This window comes from Schistocerca americana, chromosome 3 (assembly GCF_021461395.2).
Source record: "Schistocerca americana isolate TAMUIC-IGC-003095 chromosome 3, iqSchAmer2.1, whole genome shotgun sequence".
Lineage (NCBI taxonomy): Eukaryota > Metazoa > Arthropoda > Insecta > Orthoptera > Acrididae > Schistocerca > Schistocerca americana.
In genome coordinates, this window is record NC_060121.1 from 767,442,627 (window position 1) to 767,456,351 (window position 13,725).

Consider the following 13,725-nt stretch of genomic DNA (forward strand, 5'->3'; position numbering starts at 1 on the left):
AAAAGATAGCCACTCAGACTGGCAACACGAATGTGCATTTCGTGGAACTGTTTCAGCGTCACGCTCGGCCTCATCTTAATACAGCCGTCAGGCGTAATAACATGAGACTTGGGGGTGCGCTGATGACAGAAACCATGGGTCACATTTCAGTGGTGTCGGTGGAGTCTATCAGCAGGACGGGTTTCACTAGACATGGCCTGCACCTCAACAGGTATGGGAAGGGGATGTTGGCAAAGCTTATATGTGATAGCATAGGTGGGGTTGGTGGGATCACTCATGGGAAAATTCCTGCAGTAGTGGGTGTTAGAGCTGCACCTTTTTTAGATTGAAGTCAGCTGATAGGTATTCCTGCTTAAGGGAAGTCTCTCTAACAAGGGAATCACTTTTGACAAAGCTTAGGTATCCGAGTAATGAGGGAATTAGTATATTTCATCAAAATATACAAGGTATTAGAGATAAAGTTATTGAACTGCTTATAGATGTTGACTCTGAAATTATTGGTATATCTGAACACTTCTTAAATAAGGAGATAATTCAGAGGCTTCCTTTACCAGGGTACAGGTTGGCTGGCAGCTTTTCGAGGAGCTCTTTGCGGTGTGGGGGAGTTGAGTCAATTGATGTTTCAAAGTACTGCACTGAAAAGGTGTTTGAATGTTGTGCAGGTGTGGTTAAATTTATCGGAGCTAAACTTCTAACTGTTGTTATTTATAGATCCCCAGACTCCGATTTCACAACATTTTTGCTAAAGCTAGAGGAGGTTCTTGGTTCACTTTATAGGAAATACAAAAAGTTATTTATATGTAGTGACTTCAATATTAATTGTATAAGTGATTGTGCAAGGAAGAGGATGCTGGTAGACTTCTTTAATTCATATAATCTTATGCAAACCGTGTTCTTTCCAACGAGAGTGCAAAGGAACAGTAGAACAACCATAGACAACATTTTTGTTCATTCCTCATTACTAGAAGGGCATTCTGTTAGCAAAAAGGTGAATGGTCTTTCAGATCATGATGCACAAATTTTAACTTTTAAAGATTTTTGTGCTGCAACACGTGTTAAATATAGTCATCAGCTGTTCAGGAAAGCTGATCCAGTTGCTGTAGAGACCTTTGTAAACCTTATAAAGGAACAAGAGTGGCAAGATGTTTATAGCGCTGATACAGTAGACGATAAATATAATGCTTTTCTCAAGACAGTTCTCATGCTCTTTGAAAGTTGCTTCCCGTTAGAACGTTTAAAACAGGGTACTATCACAAACAGGAAGCCTGGGTGGCTGACTAGAGGGATAAGAATATCTTGTAGAACAAAGTGGCAATTATACACTCCTGGAAATGGAAAAAAGAACACATTGACCCCTGTGTGTCAGACCCACCATACTTGCTCCGGACACTGCGAGAGGGCTGTACAAGCAATGATCACACGCACGGCACAGCGGACACACCAGGAACCGCGGTGTTGGCCGTCGAATGGCGCTAGCTGCGCAGCATTTGTGCACCGCCGCCATCAGTGTCAGCCAGTTTGCCGTGGCATACGGAGCTCCATCGCAGTCTTTAACACTGGTAGCATGCCGCGACAGCGTGGACGTGAACCGTATGTGCAGTTGACGTACTTTGAGCGAGGGCGTATAGTGGGCATGCGGGAGGCCGGGTGGACGTACCGCCGAATTGCTCAACACGTGTGGCGTGAGGTCTCCACAGTACATCGATGTTGTCGCCAGTGGTCGGCGGAAGGTGCACGTGCCCGTTGACCTGGGACCGGACCGCAGCGACGCACGGATGCACGCCAAGACCGTAGGATCCTACGCAGTGCCGTAGGGGACCGCACCGCCACTTCCCAGCAAATTAGGGACACTGTTGCTCCTGGGGTATCGGCGAGGACCATTCGCAACCGTCTCCATGAAGCTGGGCTACAGTCCCGCACACCGTTAGGCCGTCTTCCGCTCACGCCCCAACATCGTGCAGCCCGCCTCCAGTGGTGTCGCGACAGGCGTGAATGGAGGGACGAATGGAGACGTGTCGTCTTCAGCGATGAGAGTCGCTTCTGCCTTGGTGCCAATGATGGTCGTATGCGTGTTTGGCGCCGTGCAGGTGAGCGCCACAATCAGGACTGCATACGACGGAGGCACACAGGGCCAACACCCGGCATCATGGTGTAAGGAGCGATCTCCTACACTGGTCGTACACCACTGGTGTTCGTCGAGGGGACACTGAATAGTGCACGGTATATCCAAACCGTCATCGAACCCATCGTTCTACCATTCCTAGACCGGCAAGGCAACTTGCTGTTCCAACAGGGCAATGTACGTCCGCATGTATCCTGTGCCACCCAACGTGCTCTAGAAGGTGTAAGTCAACTACCCTGGCCAGCAAGATCTCCGGATCTGTCCCCCATTGAGCATGTTTGGGACTGGATGAAGCGTCGTCTCACGCGGTCTGCACGTCCAGCACGAACGCTGGTCCAACTGAGGCGCCAGGTGGAAATGGCATGGCAAGCCGTTCCACAGGACTACATCCAGCATCTCTACGATCGTCTCCATGGGAGAATAGCAGCCTGCATTGCTGCGAAAGGTGGATATACACTGTACTAGTGCCGACATTGTGCATGCTCTGTTGCCTGTGTCTATGTGTCTGTGGTTCTGTCAGTGTGATCATGTGATGTATCTGACCCCAGGAATGTGTCAATAAAGTTTCCCCTTCCTGGGACAATGAATTCACGGTGTTCTTATTTCAATTTCCAGGAGTGTATCAAAACGTTAGAAACAGTCAAAATCTAAATGTAGCAGCCCATTACAAACGTTATTGTAAGGTGCTTAAAAATGTTATTAGGAAGGCAAAAAGTATGTGGTATGCAGTCTCAGGATAAAATTAAAACCATATGGTCAGTCGTAAAGGAAGTTGCTGGTCTGCAGAGACAGGTCGAGGATATAGAATCAGTACGTAGTGGGAATGTCCCTGTTACTGATAAGTCGCATATACACTCCTGGAAATTGAAATAAGAACACCGTGAATTCATTGTCCCAGGAAGGGGAAACTTTATTGATACATTCCTGGGGTCAGATACATCACATGATCACACTGACAGAACCACAGGCACATAGACACAGGCAACAGAGCATGCACAATGTCGGCACTAGTACAGTGTATATCCACCTTTCGCAGCAATGCAGGCTGCTATTCTCCCATGGAGACGATCGTAGAGATGCTGGATGTAGTCCTGTGGAACGGCTTGCCATGCCATTTCCACCTGGCGCCTCAGTTGGACCAGCGTTCGTGCTGGACGTGCAGACCGCGTGAGACGACGCTTCATCCAGTCCCAAACATGCTCAATGGGGGACAGATCCGGAGATCTTGCTGGCCAGGGTAGTTGACTTACACCTTCTAGAGCACGTTGGGTGGCACGGGATACATGCGGACGTGCATTGTCCTGTTGGAACAGCAAGTTCCCTTGCCGGTCTAGGAATGGTAGAACGATGGGTTCGATGACGGTTTGGATGTACCGTGCACTATTCAGTGTCCCCTCGACGATCACCAGTGGTGTACGGCCAGTGTAGGAGATCGCTCCCCACACCATGATGCCGGGTGTTGGCCCTGTGTGCCTCGGTCGTATGCAGTCCTGATTGTGGCGCTCACCTGCACGGCGCCAAACACGCATACGACCATCATTGGCACCAAGGCAGAAGCGACTCTCATCGCAGAAGACGACACGTCTCCATTCGTCCCTCCATTCACGCCTGTCGCGACACCACTGGACGCGGGCTGCACGATGTTGGGGCGTGAGCGGAAGACGGCCTAACGGTGTGCGGGACCGTAGCCCAGCTTCATGGAGACGGTTGCGAATGGTCCTCGCCGATACCCCAGGAGCCACAGTGTCCCTAATTTGCTGGGAAGTGGCGGTGCGGTCCCCTACGGCACTGCGTAGGATCCTACGGTCTTGGCGTGCATCCGTGCGTCGCTGCGGTCCGGTCCCAGGTCGACGGGCACGTGCACCTTCCGCCGACCACTGGCGACAACATCGATGTACTGTGGAGACCTCACGCCACACGTGTTGAGCAATTCGGCGGTACGTCCACCCGGCCTCCCGCATGCCCACTATACGCCCTCGCTCAAAGTCCGTCAACTGCACATACGGTTCACGTCCACGCTGTCGCGGCATGCTACCAGTGTTAAAGACTGCGATGGAGCTCCGCATGCCACGGCAAACTGGCTGACACTGACGGCGGCGGTGCACAAATGCTGCGCAGCTAGCGCCATTCGACGGCCAACACCGCGGTTCCTGGTGTGTCCGCTGTGCCGTGCGTGTGATCATTGCTTGTACAGCCCTCTCGCAGTGTCTGGAGCAAGTATGGTGGGTCTGACACACCGGTGTCAATGTGTTCTTTTTTCCATTTCCAGGAGTGTATGTACAGAATTTAATAATCACTTTCTGAATATAGCAGGTGAACTAAATAGAAACCTAGCCCCAACAGGGAATCATATAGCGCTCTTAGAAAAAAGTGTTCCGAGACTGTTACCTGAAATGCTCCTCCATGATACTGACAAGAGGGAGATTGAGTTAATAATTAAATCACGAAAGACCAAGAACTCTCATGGATATGACGGGGTATCTAGCAGAATACTGAAGTATTGTTCTATGTATGTTAGCCCAGTTCTCAGCCATATCTGTAACTTTTCCTTTAGGAGTGGTCGGTTTCCTGACCGATTAAAGTACTCGGTAGTGAAGCCACTTTATAAAAAGGGAGACATTGATAATGTTGACAATTTTAGACCTATTTCTATGCCATCGGTGTTTGCTAAAGTTATCGAGAAGGTTGTATATACAAGGTTACTGGAGCATTTAAATTCACATAATTTGCTGTCAAATGTTCAGTTTGGTTTTAGAAATGGTTTTACAACTGAAAATGCTATATTCTCTTTTCTCTGTGAGGTTTTGGACGGATTAAATAAAAGGTTGCGAACGCTAGGTGTTTTCTTTGATTTAACGAAGGCTTTTGACTGTGTTGACCACAAAATATTACTGCAGAAGTTGGACCATTATGGAGTAAGGGGAGTAGCTTACAATTGGTTCGCCTCTTACTTTAAGAACAGAAAGCAGAGGGTAATTCTCCGCAATATTGAGAGTGGTAGTGATGTTAAGTCCCAATGAGGCCCTGTTAAGTGGGGCGTTCCCCAAGGGTCGGTGCTGGGGCCACTGCTGTATTACAGGTGATTCAAAAATATTTCTGTTTGCTGATGACACCAGCTTGATAGTGAAGGATCTTGTGTGTAATATTGAAACAGTAACAAATAATGTAGTTCATGATTTAAGTTCGTGGCTTGTGGGAAATAATTTGATGCTAAATCACAGTAAGACTCGGTTTTTACAGTTTCTAACTCACAATTCAACAAGAACCGATATTTTGATCAGACAGAATAGGCATATTATAAGCGAGACGGAACAGTTCAAGTTCCTAGGCGTTCGGATAGATAGTAAGCTGTTGTGGAAAGCCCATGTCCAGGATCTTGTTCAGAAGCTAATTGCTGCTTTATTTACCATTAGAACAGTATCTGAAATAAGTGACACTTCAACACGAAAAGTAGTCTACTTCGCATATTTTCATACGCTTATGTCGTATGGTATTATTTTTGGGATAATTCTTCTGATTCAAAAAGGGTATTTCTGGCTCAAAAACGGGCTGTTCGAGCTATATGTGGTATAAGTTCGAGAACCTCTTGTCGACCCCTATTCAAAAATCTGGGAATTCTGACATTGCCCTCACAGTATATATTTTCTTTAATGTCGTTTGTTGTTAGCAATATTAGCCTATTTTCAAGACTTAGCAGCTTTCACTCAGTTAATACTAGACAGAAATCAAATCTGCATGTAGAATGCACTTCCTTGACTCTTGTGCAGAAAGGAGTGCAGTATTCTGCTGCATCCATTTTCAATAAGCTACCACAAGAACTCAAAAATCTTAGCAGTAGCCCAAACACTTTTAAGTCTAAACTGAAGAGTTTCCTCATGGCTCACTCCTTCTATTCTGTCGAGGAGCTCCTGGAAGAGCTAAAAAATTAAGCAAATTCCAGTGTTACATTGTTGATTTTCTTCATTTAAACTTACGACTTGTCACCTGAATATGTTTTTTTATATTTCATTTTATCTGTTTCTAATATCGTGTTATAATTTCATGTATTGACTCGTTCCATGACCATGGAGACTTCTCCCTAATTTGGTCCCACGGAACAATAAATAAATAAAAAAAATGAAAAAATAGAAACATGTCTACCAATTACTTCTTGGTGTAACGACATTTTTCTGTCAGTGTATATTGGTACTTGTCATATCCGAAACTTGAATGATCTAGTTCTGTCGGAAATAGTCATACGCCATTTCATTGTACTCGAATTAATGTGCGAAGAATAGTTAATTGTTACGTGCGCAAGTGTGCGCTGTGGTGGACCGCGAGAGGTTCAGAAGTTTGGGCTGCAGACGGCGTTGTGGGTTTTCAGTGATCTGCACGGCGGCCGAGCCGGTCCGCGGCTGGGTGAACAACCTGAACGGGCCGGCGGGCGTGGTGGCGGGTGTGGGGCTGGGCGTGCTGCGGACGCTCAACAACAACGGCGGCCTCACCGCCGACCTGGTGCCCGCCGACATGGTCATCAACGCCACCATCGTCGCCGCCTGGGACGCGCACCGCAGGCACCAGGAGCGCAGGTCCGTACACCTCACTTTGTCTGCTCGCCCTGTGCGGTCAATATTCCCCTCCTTTTCTAGCTCTAGTATGGTCTTCTGTCACGCTTTTGACGGAGGACGTGTGTGTGATGAAGTGACAGCAGAAGAAACAGGAGTCGACAGGGAAGAGAAAGGAGCTCCAGTATTAGAATCAGAATTTACAAGAGCTATCGACGACTCAAAATCAAATAAGACAAAAGGGATATATAACACTCCATCAGAATTTCTAAAATGATTCGGGCCACTGGCAACAAAAGACTACGCAAATTACTGTGTAGAATTAAACTTCCTGGCAGATTAAGATTGTGTGCCGGACCGAGACTCGAACTCGGGATCTTTGCCTTTCGCGAACAAGTGCTCTACCATCTTTTTTTTTTCATTTTGTTCTCTTTTGTTCGTTGCATCTGCTCGGGGCGGACGTCGTAAGACATCCATTTATGTTAGTTGTTGATCGATTGACTCAGTTTTTTTTATTACAGAGGGCACGTAACCCTCTGACCGAACACGCTGAGCTACCGTGCCGGCGTCTATCTGAGCTACCCAAGCACGACTCACGCCCCGTCCTCACAGCTTTACTTCTGCCAGTACCTCGTCTCCTACCTTCCAAACTTAACAGAAGCTCTCCTGCGAACCTTGCAGAACTAGCACTCCTGGAAGAAAAGATATTGCGAAGACATGGCTTAGCCACAGAGTGGGGAATGTTTCCAGAATGAAATTTTCACTCTACAGCGGAGTGTGCGCTGATATGAAACTTCCTGGTAGATTACAACTGTGTGCCGGACCGAGACTTGAACTGGGGACCTTTGTCTCTCGCGGACAAGTGTTCTACCATGCAACTCCTAGGCTGTGGCTAAGCCTTGTCTCCGCAATATCCTTTCTTTCAGGAGTGCTAGTTCTACAAGGTTCGCAGGAGAGCTTCTGTGAAGTTTGGAAGGTAGGAGACGAGATACTGGCAGAATTGAAGCTGTGAGGACGGAGCGTGAGTCGTGCTTGGGTAGTTCAGTTGGTAGAGCACTTGCCCGCAAAAGGCAAAGGTCCCGAGTTCGAGTCTCGGTCTGGCACACAGTTTTAATCTGCTAATCAGCGCACACTCCGGTGCAGAGTGAAAATATCATTCTATTGTGTAGAATGTCTGAGACGGGCGATGTTCCAACAGACTTTCCATAAACATCATCCATAAACTTGTGAAGATAGCAAGAGACTACAAGTGCTAAACTTATCGCACAGTCAGTTTAATAGATCTTGCATCAAAGTTCCTGACAAGAGTAATGTACAGAAGGATAGAATAGAAAACTGAGAATCTGCCGGATGACGATCAGTTCAGCTTTAGGAAAGGCACATGCACAACAGAGCCAGTTCTGACGTTCCGGTTGACAATGGAAGCAAAACTGAAGAAAAATGAAGACGCGTTCATAGGATCTGTCGACCTGGAAAAAGGTTTTCGACAGTGTGAAGAGATGTAAAATCTTAGAATTTCTGACGAAAGTGGGGGCAAGCTGTAGGAAAAAACGGGTAATATACAGTACACGCGGTGGTCCATTGATCGTGACCGGGCCAAATACACTCCTGGAAATGGAAAAAAGAACACATTGACACCGGTGTGTCAGACCCACCATACTTGCTCCGGACACTGCGAGAGGGCTGTACAAGCAATGATCACACGCACGGCACAGCGGACACACCAGGAACCGCGGTGTTGGCCGTCGAATGGCGCTAGCTGCGCAGCATTTGTGCACCGCCGCCGTCAGTGTCAGCCAGTTTGCCGTGGCATACGGAGCTCCATCGCAGTCTTTAACACTGGTAGCATGCCGCGACAGCGTGGACGTGAACCGTATGTGCAGTTGACGGACTTTGAGCGAGGGCGTATAGTGGGCATGCGGGAGGCCGGGTGGACGTACCGCCGAATTGCTCAACACGTGGGGCGTGAGGTCTCCACAGTACATCGATGTTGTCGCCAGTGGTCGGCGGAAGGTGCACGTGCCCGTTGACCTGGGACCGGACCGCAGCGACGCACGGATGCACGCCAAGACCGTAGGATCCTACGCAGTGCCGTAGGGGACCGCACCGCCACTTCCCAGCAAATTAGGGACACTGTTGCTCCTGGGGTATTGGCGAGGACCATTCGCAACCGTCTCCATGAAGCTGGGCTACGGTCCCGCACACCGTTAGGCCGTCTTCCGCTCACGCCCAACATCGTGCAGCCCGCCTCCAGTGGTGTCGCGACAGGCGTGAATAGAGGGACGAATGGAGACGTGTCGTCTTCAGCGATGAGAGTCGCTTCTGCCTTGGTGCCAATGATGGTCGTATGCGTGTTTGGCGCCGTGCAGGTGAGCGCCACAATCAGGACTGCATACGACCGAGGCACACAGGGCCAACACCCGGCACCATGGTGTGGGGAGCGATCTCCTACACTGGCCGTACACCACTGGTGATCGTCGAGGGGACACTGAATAGTGCACGGTACATCCAAACCGTCATCGAACCCATCGTTCTACCATTCCTAGACCGGCAATGGAACTTGCTGTTCCAACAGGACAATGCACGTCCGTATGTATCCCGTGCCACCCAACGTGCTCTAGAAGGTGTACGTCAACTACCCTGGCCAGCAAGATCTCCGGATCTGTCCCCCATTGAGCATGTTTGGGACTGGATGTAGCGTCGTCTCACGCGGTCTGCACGTCCAGCACGAACGCTGGTCCAACTGAGGCGCCAGGTGGAAATGGCATGGCAAGCCGTTCCACAGGACTACATCCAGCATCTCTACGATCGTCTCCATGGGAGAATAGCAGCCTGCATTGCTGCGAAAGGTGGATATACACTGTACTAGTGCCGACATTGTGCATGCTCTGTTGCCTGTGTCTATGTGCCTGTGGTTCTATCAGTGTGATCATGTGATGTATCTGACCCCAGGAATGTGTCAATAAAGTTTCCCCTTCCTGGGACAATGAATTCACGGTGTTCTTATTTCAATTTCCAAGAGTGTATCTCACGAAATAAGCGTCAAACGAAAAAACTACAAAGAATGAAACTTGTCTAGTTTCAAGGGGAAAACCAGATGGCGCTATGGTTGGCCTGATAGATGGCGCTGCCATAGGTCAAACGGATATCAACTTCGTTTATTTTAAATAGGAACCCCCATTTTTATTACATATTCGTGTAGTACCGGTACGTAAAGAAATATGAATGTTTTAGTTGAATCACTTTTTTCGCTTTGTGATAGATGACGCTGTAATAGTCACAAACATTTGGCTCACAATTTTAGACGAACAGTTGGTAACAGGTAGCTTTTTAAACTAAAATACAGAACGTAGGTACGTTTGAACATTTTATTTCGGTTGTTCCAGTCTGATACATGTACCTTTGTGAACTTAATATTTCTGAGAACGCATGCTGTTACAGCGTGATTACCTGTAAATACCACATTAATGCAATAAACGCTCAAAATTATGTCCGTCAGCCTCATGCATTTGGCAATACGTGTAACGACATTCCTCTCAACAGCGAGTAATTCGCCTTCTGTAATATTCGCACATGCATTGACAATGCGCTGACGCATGTTGTCACGCGTTCCCGATGGATCACGATAGCATATATCCTTCAGCTTTTCCCACAGAAAGAAATCCGGGGACGTCAGATCCGGTGAACGTGCGGGCCATGGTATGGTGCTTCGACGACCAATCCACCTGTATGAAATATGCTGCCGGCCGAAGTGGCCGAGCGGTTCTAAGCGCTACAGTCTGGAACCGCGCGACCGCTACGGTCGCAGGTTCGAGTCCTGCCTTGGGCATGGATGTGTGTGATGTCCTTAGGTTAGTTAGGTTTAAGTAGTTCTAAGTTCTAGGGGACTGATGACCTCAGAAGTCAAGTCCCATAGTGCTCAGAGCCATTTGAAACATTTCTTTGAAATATGCTATTCAATACCGCTTCAACCGCGCGCGAGCTATGTGCCGGACATCCATCATGTTGGAAGTACTTCGCCATTCTGTCATGCAGTGAAACATCTTGTAGTAACATCGGTAGAACATTACGTAGGAAATCGGCATACATTGCATCATTTAGATTGCCATCGATAAAATGGGGGCTAATCATACTTCCTCCCGTAATGGTGCACCACACATTAACCCGCCAAGGTCGCTGATGTTCCACTTATCGCAGCCATAGTGGATTTTCCGTTGCCCAATCGTGCATATTATGCCGGTTTGCGTTACCCCTGTTGGTGAATGACGCTTCGTCGCTAAATAGAACGCGTGCAAAAAATCTGTCATCGTCCCGTAATTTATATGAACACCGACGTTTTTGGGATTCCCGATTCTCGCGCCATTTGTCTGCTACTGATGTGCGGATTAGCCGCGACAGCAGCTAAAACACCTACGTGGGCATCATCATTTCTTGCAGGTCGTGGTTGACGTTTCACATGTGGCTGAACACTTCTGTTTCTTTAAATAACGTAACTATCCGGCGAACGGTCCGGACACTTGGATGATGTCGTCCAGGATACCGAGCAGCATACATAGCACACGCCGGTTGGGCATTTTGATGATAATAGCCATACATCACCACGATATCGACCTTTTCCGAAATTGGTAAACGGTCCATTTTAACACGGGTAATTTATCACGAAGCAAATACCGTCCACAATGGCGGAATGTTACGTGATACCACGTACTTATACGTTTGTGATTATTGCAGCGCCATCACAAAGCGATAAAATTGGTCCTACTAAAACATTGATATTTCTTTACGTACTACACGAATATGTAGTAAAAAATGGGGGTTCCTATTTAAAAAGACGCAGTTGATATCCGTTTGACCTATGGCAGCGCCATCTAGCGGGCCAACCATAGCGCCATCTGATTTCCCCCTTGAAGCTAGACGAGTTTCGTTCTTTGTCGCTTTCTCGTTTGATTCTTATTTCGTGAGATATTTGGCCCGTTCACTATCAATGGTCCACCCTGTATACAAGAACCAAGAGGGAACAATGAGTTGAAGACCAAGAAGGGAAAGCTCTGATTAAAAACGGTAAAACACAGAGAATTAGCCTTTCGCCCCTTCTGTTCAAACTATACATCGAAGAAGCAGTGATGGAAATAAAAGAAAAGTTTGAGAGTGGAATTTAAATCCAAGGTGAATTGTCATCAATGATGAGATTCGCTGATGACATTGCTACCCTCGATGAAAGTGAAGAAGAATTACAGGACCTTTTGAATGGAATGGACGAACTAACGATCATAGAATATGGTTCCAGAGTAAATCGAAGAAAGACGAAAGTAATGAAAAGAAGCAAAAACGAGAACAGCGGGAAACTTAATACCAGAGTTGGGGATGACGAAGTAGATGACGTTAGTAAATTCCGCACCCTCAGCAGCAAAATAGCGAATGGGGGACGAAGCAAGGAGGACATCAAACGCACACTAGCATTGGCAAAAAGGGCATTTCTGGCCACGATGATTCTACTAGTATCAAACATAGGTCTTAATTTGAGGAATAAATATCTGAAAATGTAAGTGTGGGGCACAGCGTAGTATGGTAGCGAACCGGAATAAAAGAGAATTGTAGCGTTTTAGATGTGGTGCTACAGTAGAATGTTGAAAAATATGTCGACTGTTAAGGAAAGGAATGAGAACGTTCTATGCAGAATCGGCGAGGAAAGGAATATGTGGAAAATATTGACAAAAAGATAGGCAGGACGATAGAACACCTGTTACGACAGCGGGGAATAACTTACGTGGCACTAGAGGATTGGTTGGTTGTTTTGGGGGAAGAGACCAAACTGCGAGGTCATCGGTCTCATCGGATTAGGGAAGGACGGGGAAGGAAGTCGGCCGTGCCCTTGCAAAGGAACCATCCCGGCATTTGCCTGGAGCGATTTAGGGAAATCACGGAAAACCTAAATCAGGACGGCCGGACGCGGGATTGAACCGTCGTCCTCCCAAATGCGAGTCCAGTGTGCTAACCACTGCGCCACCTCGCTCGGTACACTAGAGGGAGAACAAAAACTGTAGAAGAAGACAGAGATTGGAATCCATCCGTTGAATAACTGAGGACGTACGTTACTAGTGCGACTCTGAAATGAAAAGGTTGACAGGAAAGGAATTCGTGGCGGGCCGCAGCAAACGAAAATCAGTCAGAAGACTGATGACTCAAAGAAAATAATGATGTTCGTATTTTGTGAGCACACTGATGACTGTACGCCTGCACTTCTGTTGGCCTGGGACCGCCCTCCCCATTCCGCAATCTTCCCCTTACAGTTGTTTTCAGAAGGTACCCTCTGCAGTGTCAGGGTGACAATGGTCGGAGGAATTGTCCGCTGTTGTTGTGAAGGTAAAACCCCGATCTGCCGACTGGGGAATTTCTGGGTACCATTACTTTTTCTGATAAGCCGGGAGGCGGAAGGGAGGAGGAGGGGTTACGAAAGTTCTGATTGGCTGATTCTATTGGCAGAATTTATGTATTTATCACTGCAAGCGTAAAACTCTGAAGTTCATACTGAGAAAGAAGAGCCCTGAGATTTAATGTGAGCTGGCCGCTGGCCGCCGCAACTTAGCAGTTCAGTAATCGACAAAATGTGCTTAAAATGTTTAACTTCCACAGTTTATTGGATTGGCAGTCAGGGCCCGGTCAACAAGAGAAAATCGAACACAGTAAATGCTAAAATACACGAGAAATGAAATGAAATGTGTTTATGGAATTTTTGCCCGGAAATCTCCTTTTGGGTAGTTTTGTCGCCTGGTGCAAGTTTTTATTTGACGCCACTTCAGCGACTTGCGCGTCGATGAAGCGACCTTAAATCTAACCCGGTGCCCCGTGATCGAGAATCAGCAACGTTAACCACAACATAAAGAATTACTGACATAGCAGAAATGAGGCGAGGGAGAGAGATGCTGTGGTATGAGCAGAAGTTTCAGCGCTACATGACTGGTAGCATGGATGACTTCAAGATTCGGCTGCAGTGGGGTGCCATTGGGTACACGTCTCAGTCACCTCTTGTTCGTATTGACGGCACTTTGAACAGTGGAC

General features: G+C 47.5%; 1 protein-coding gene across 1 annotated transcript in view; it reads left to right on the forward strand.

Annotated features, from left to right (window-relative positions):
• The window catches only part of LOC124605773 (fatty acyl-CoA reductase wat-like), a 267,768-nt gene that overhangs the window by 216,041 nt on the left and 38,002 nt on the right, over positions 1-13,725 (forward strand). The window contains exon 7 of the mRNA XM_047137658.1: positions 6,486-6,690. Coding sequence (XP_046993614.1) covers positions 6,486-6,690 — 205 coding nt within the window. The remainder of the gene's footprint in view (positions 1-6,485; positions 6,691-13,725) is intronic.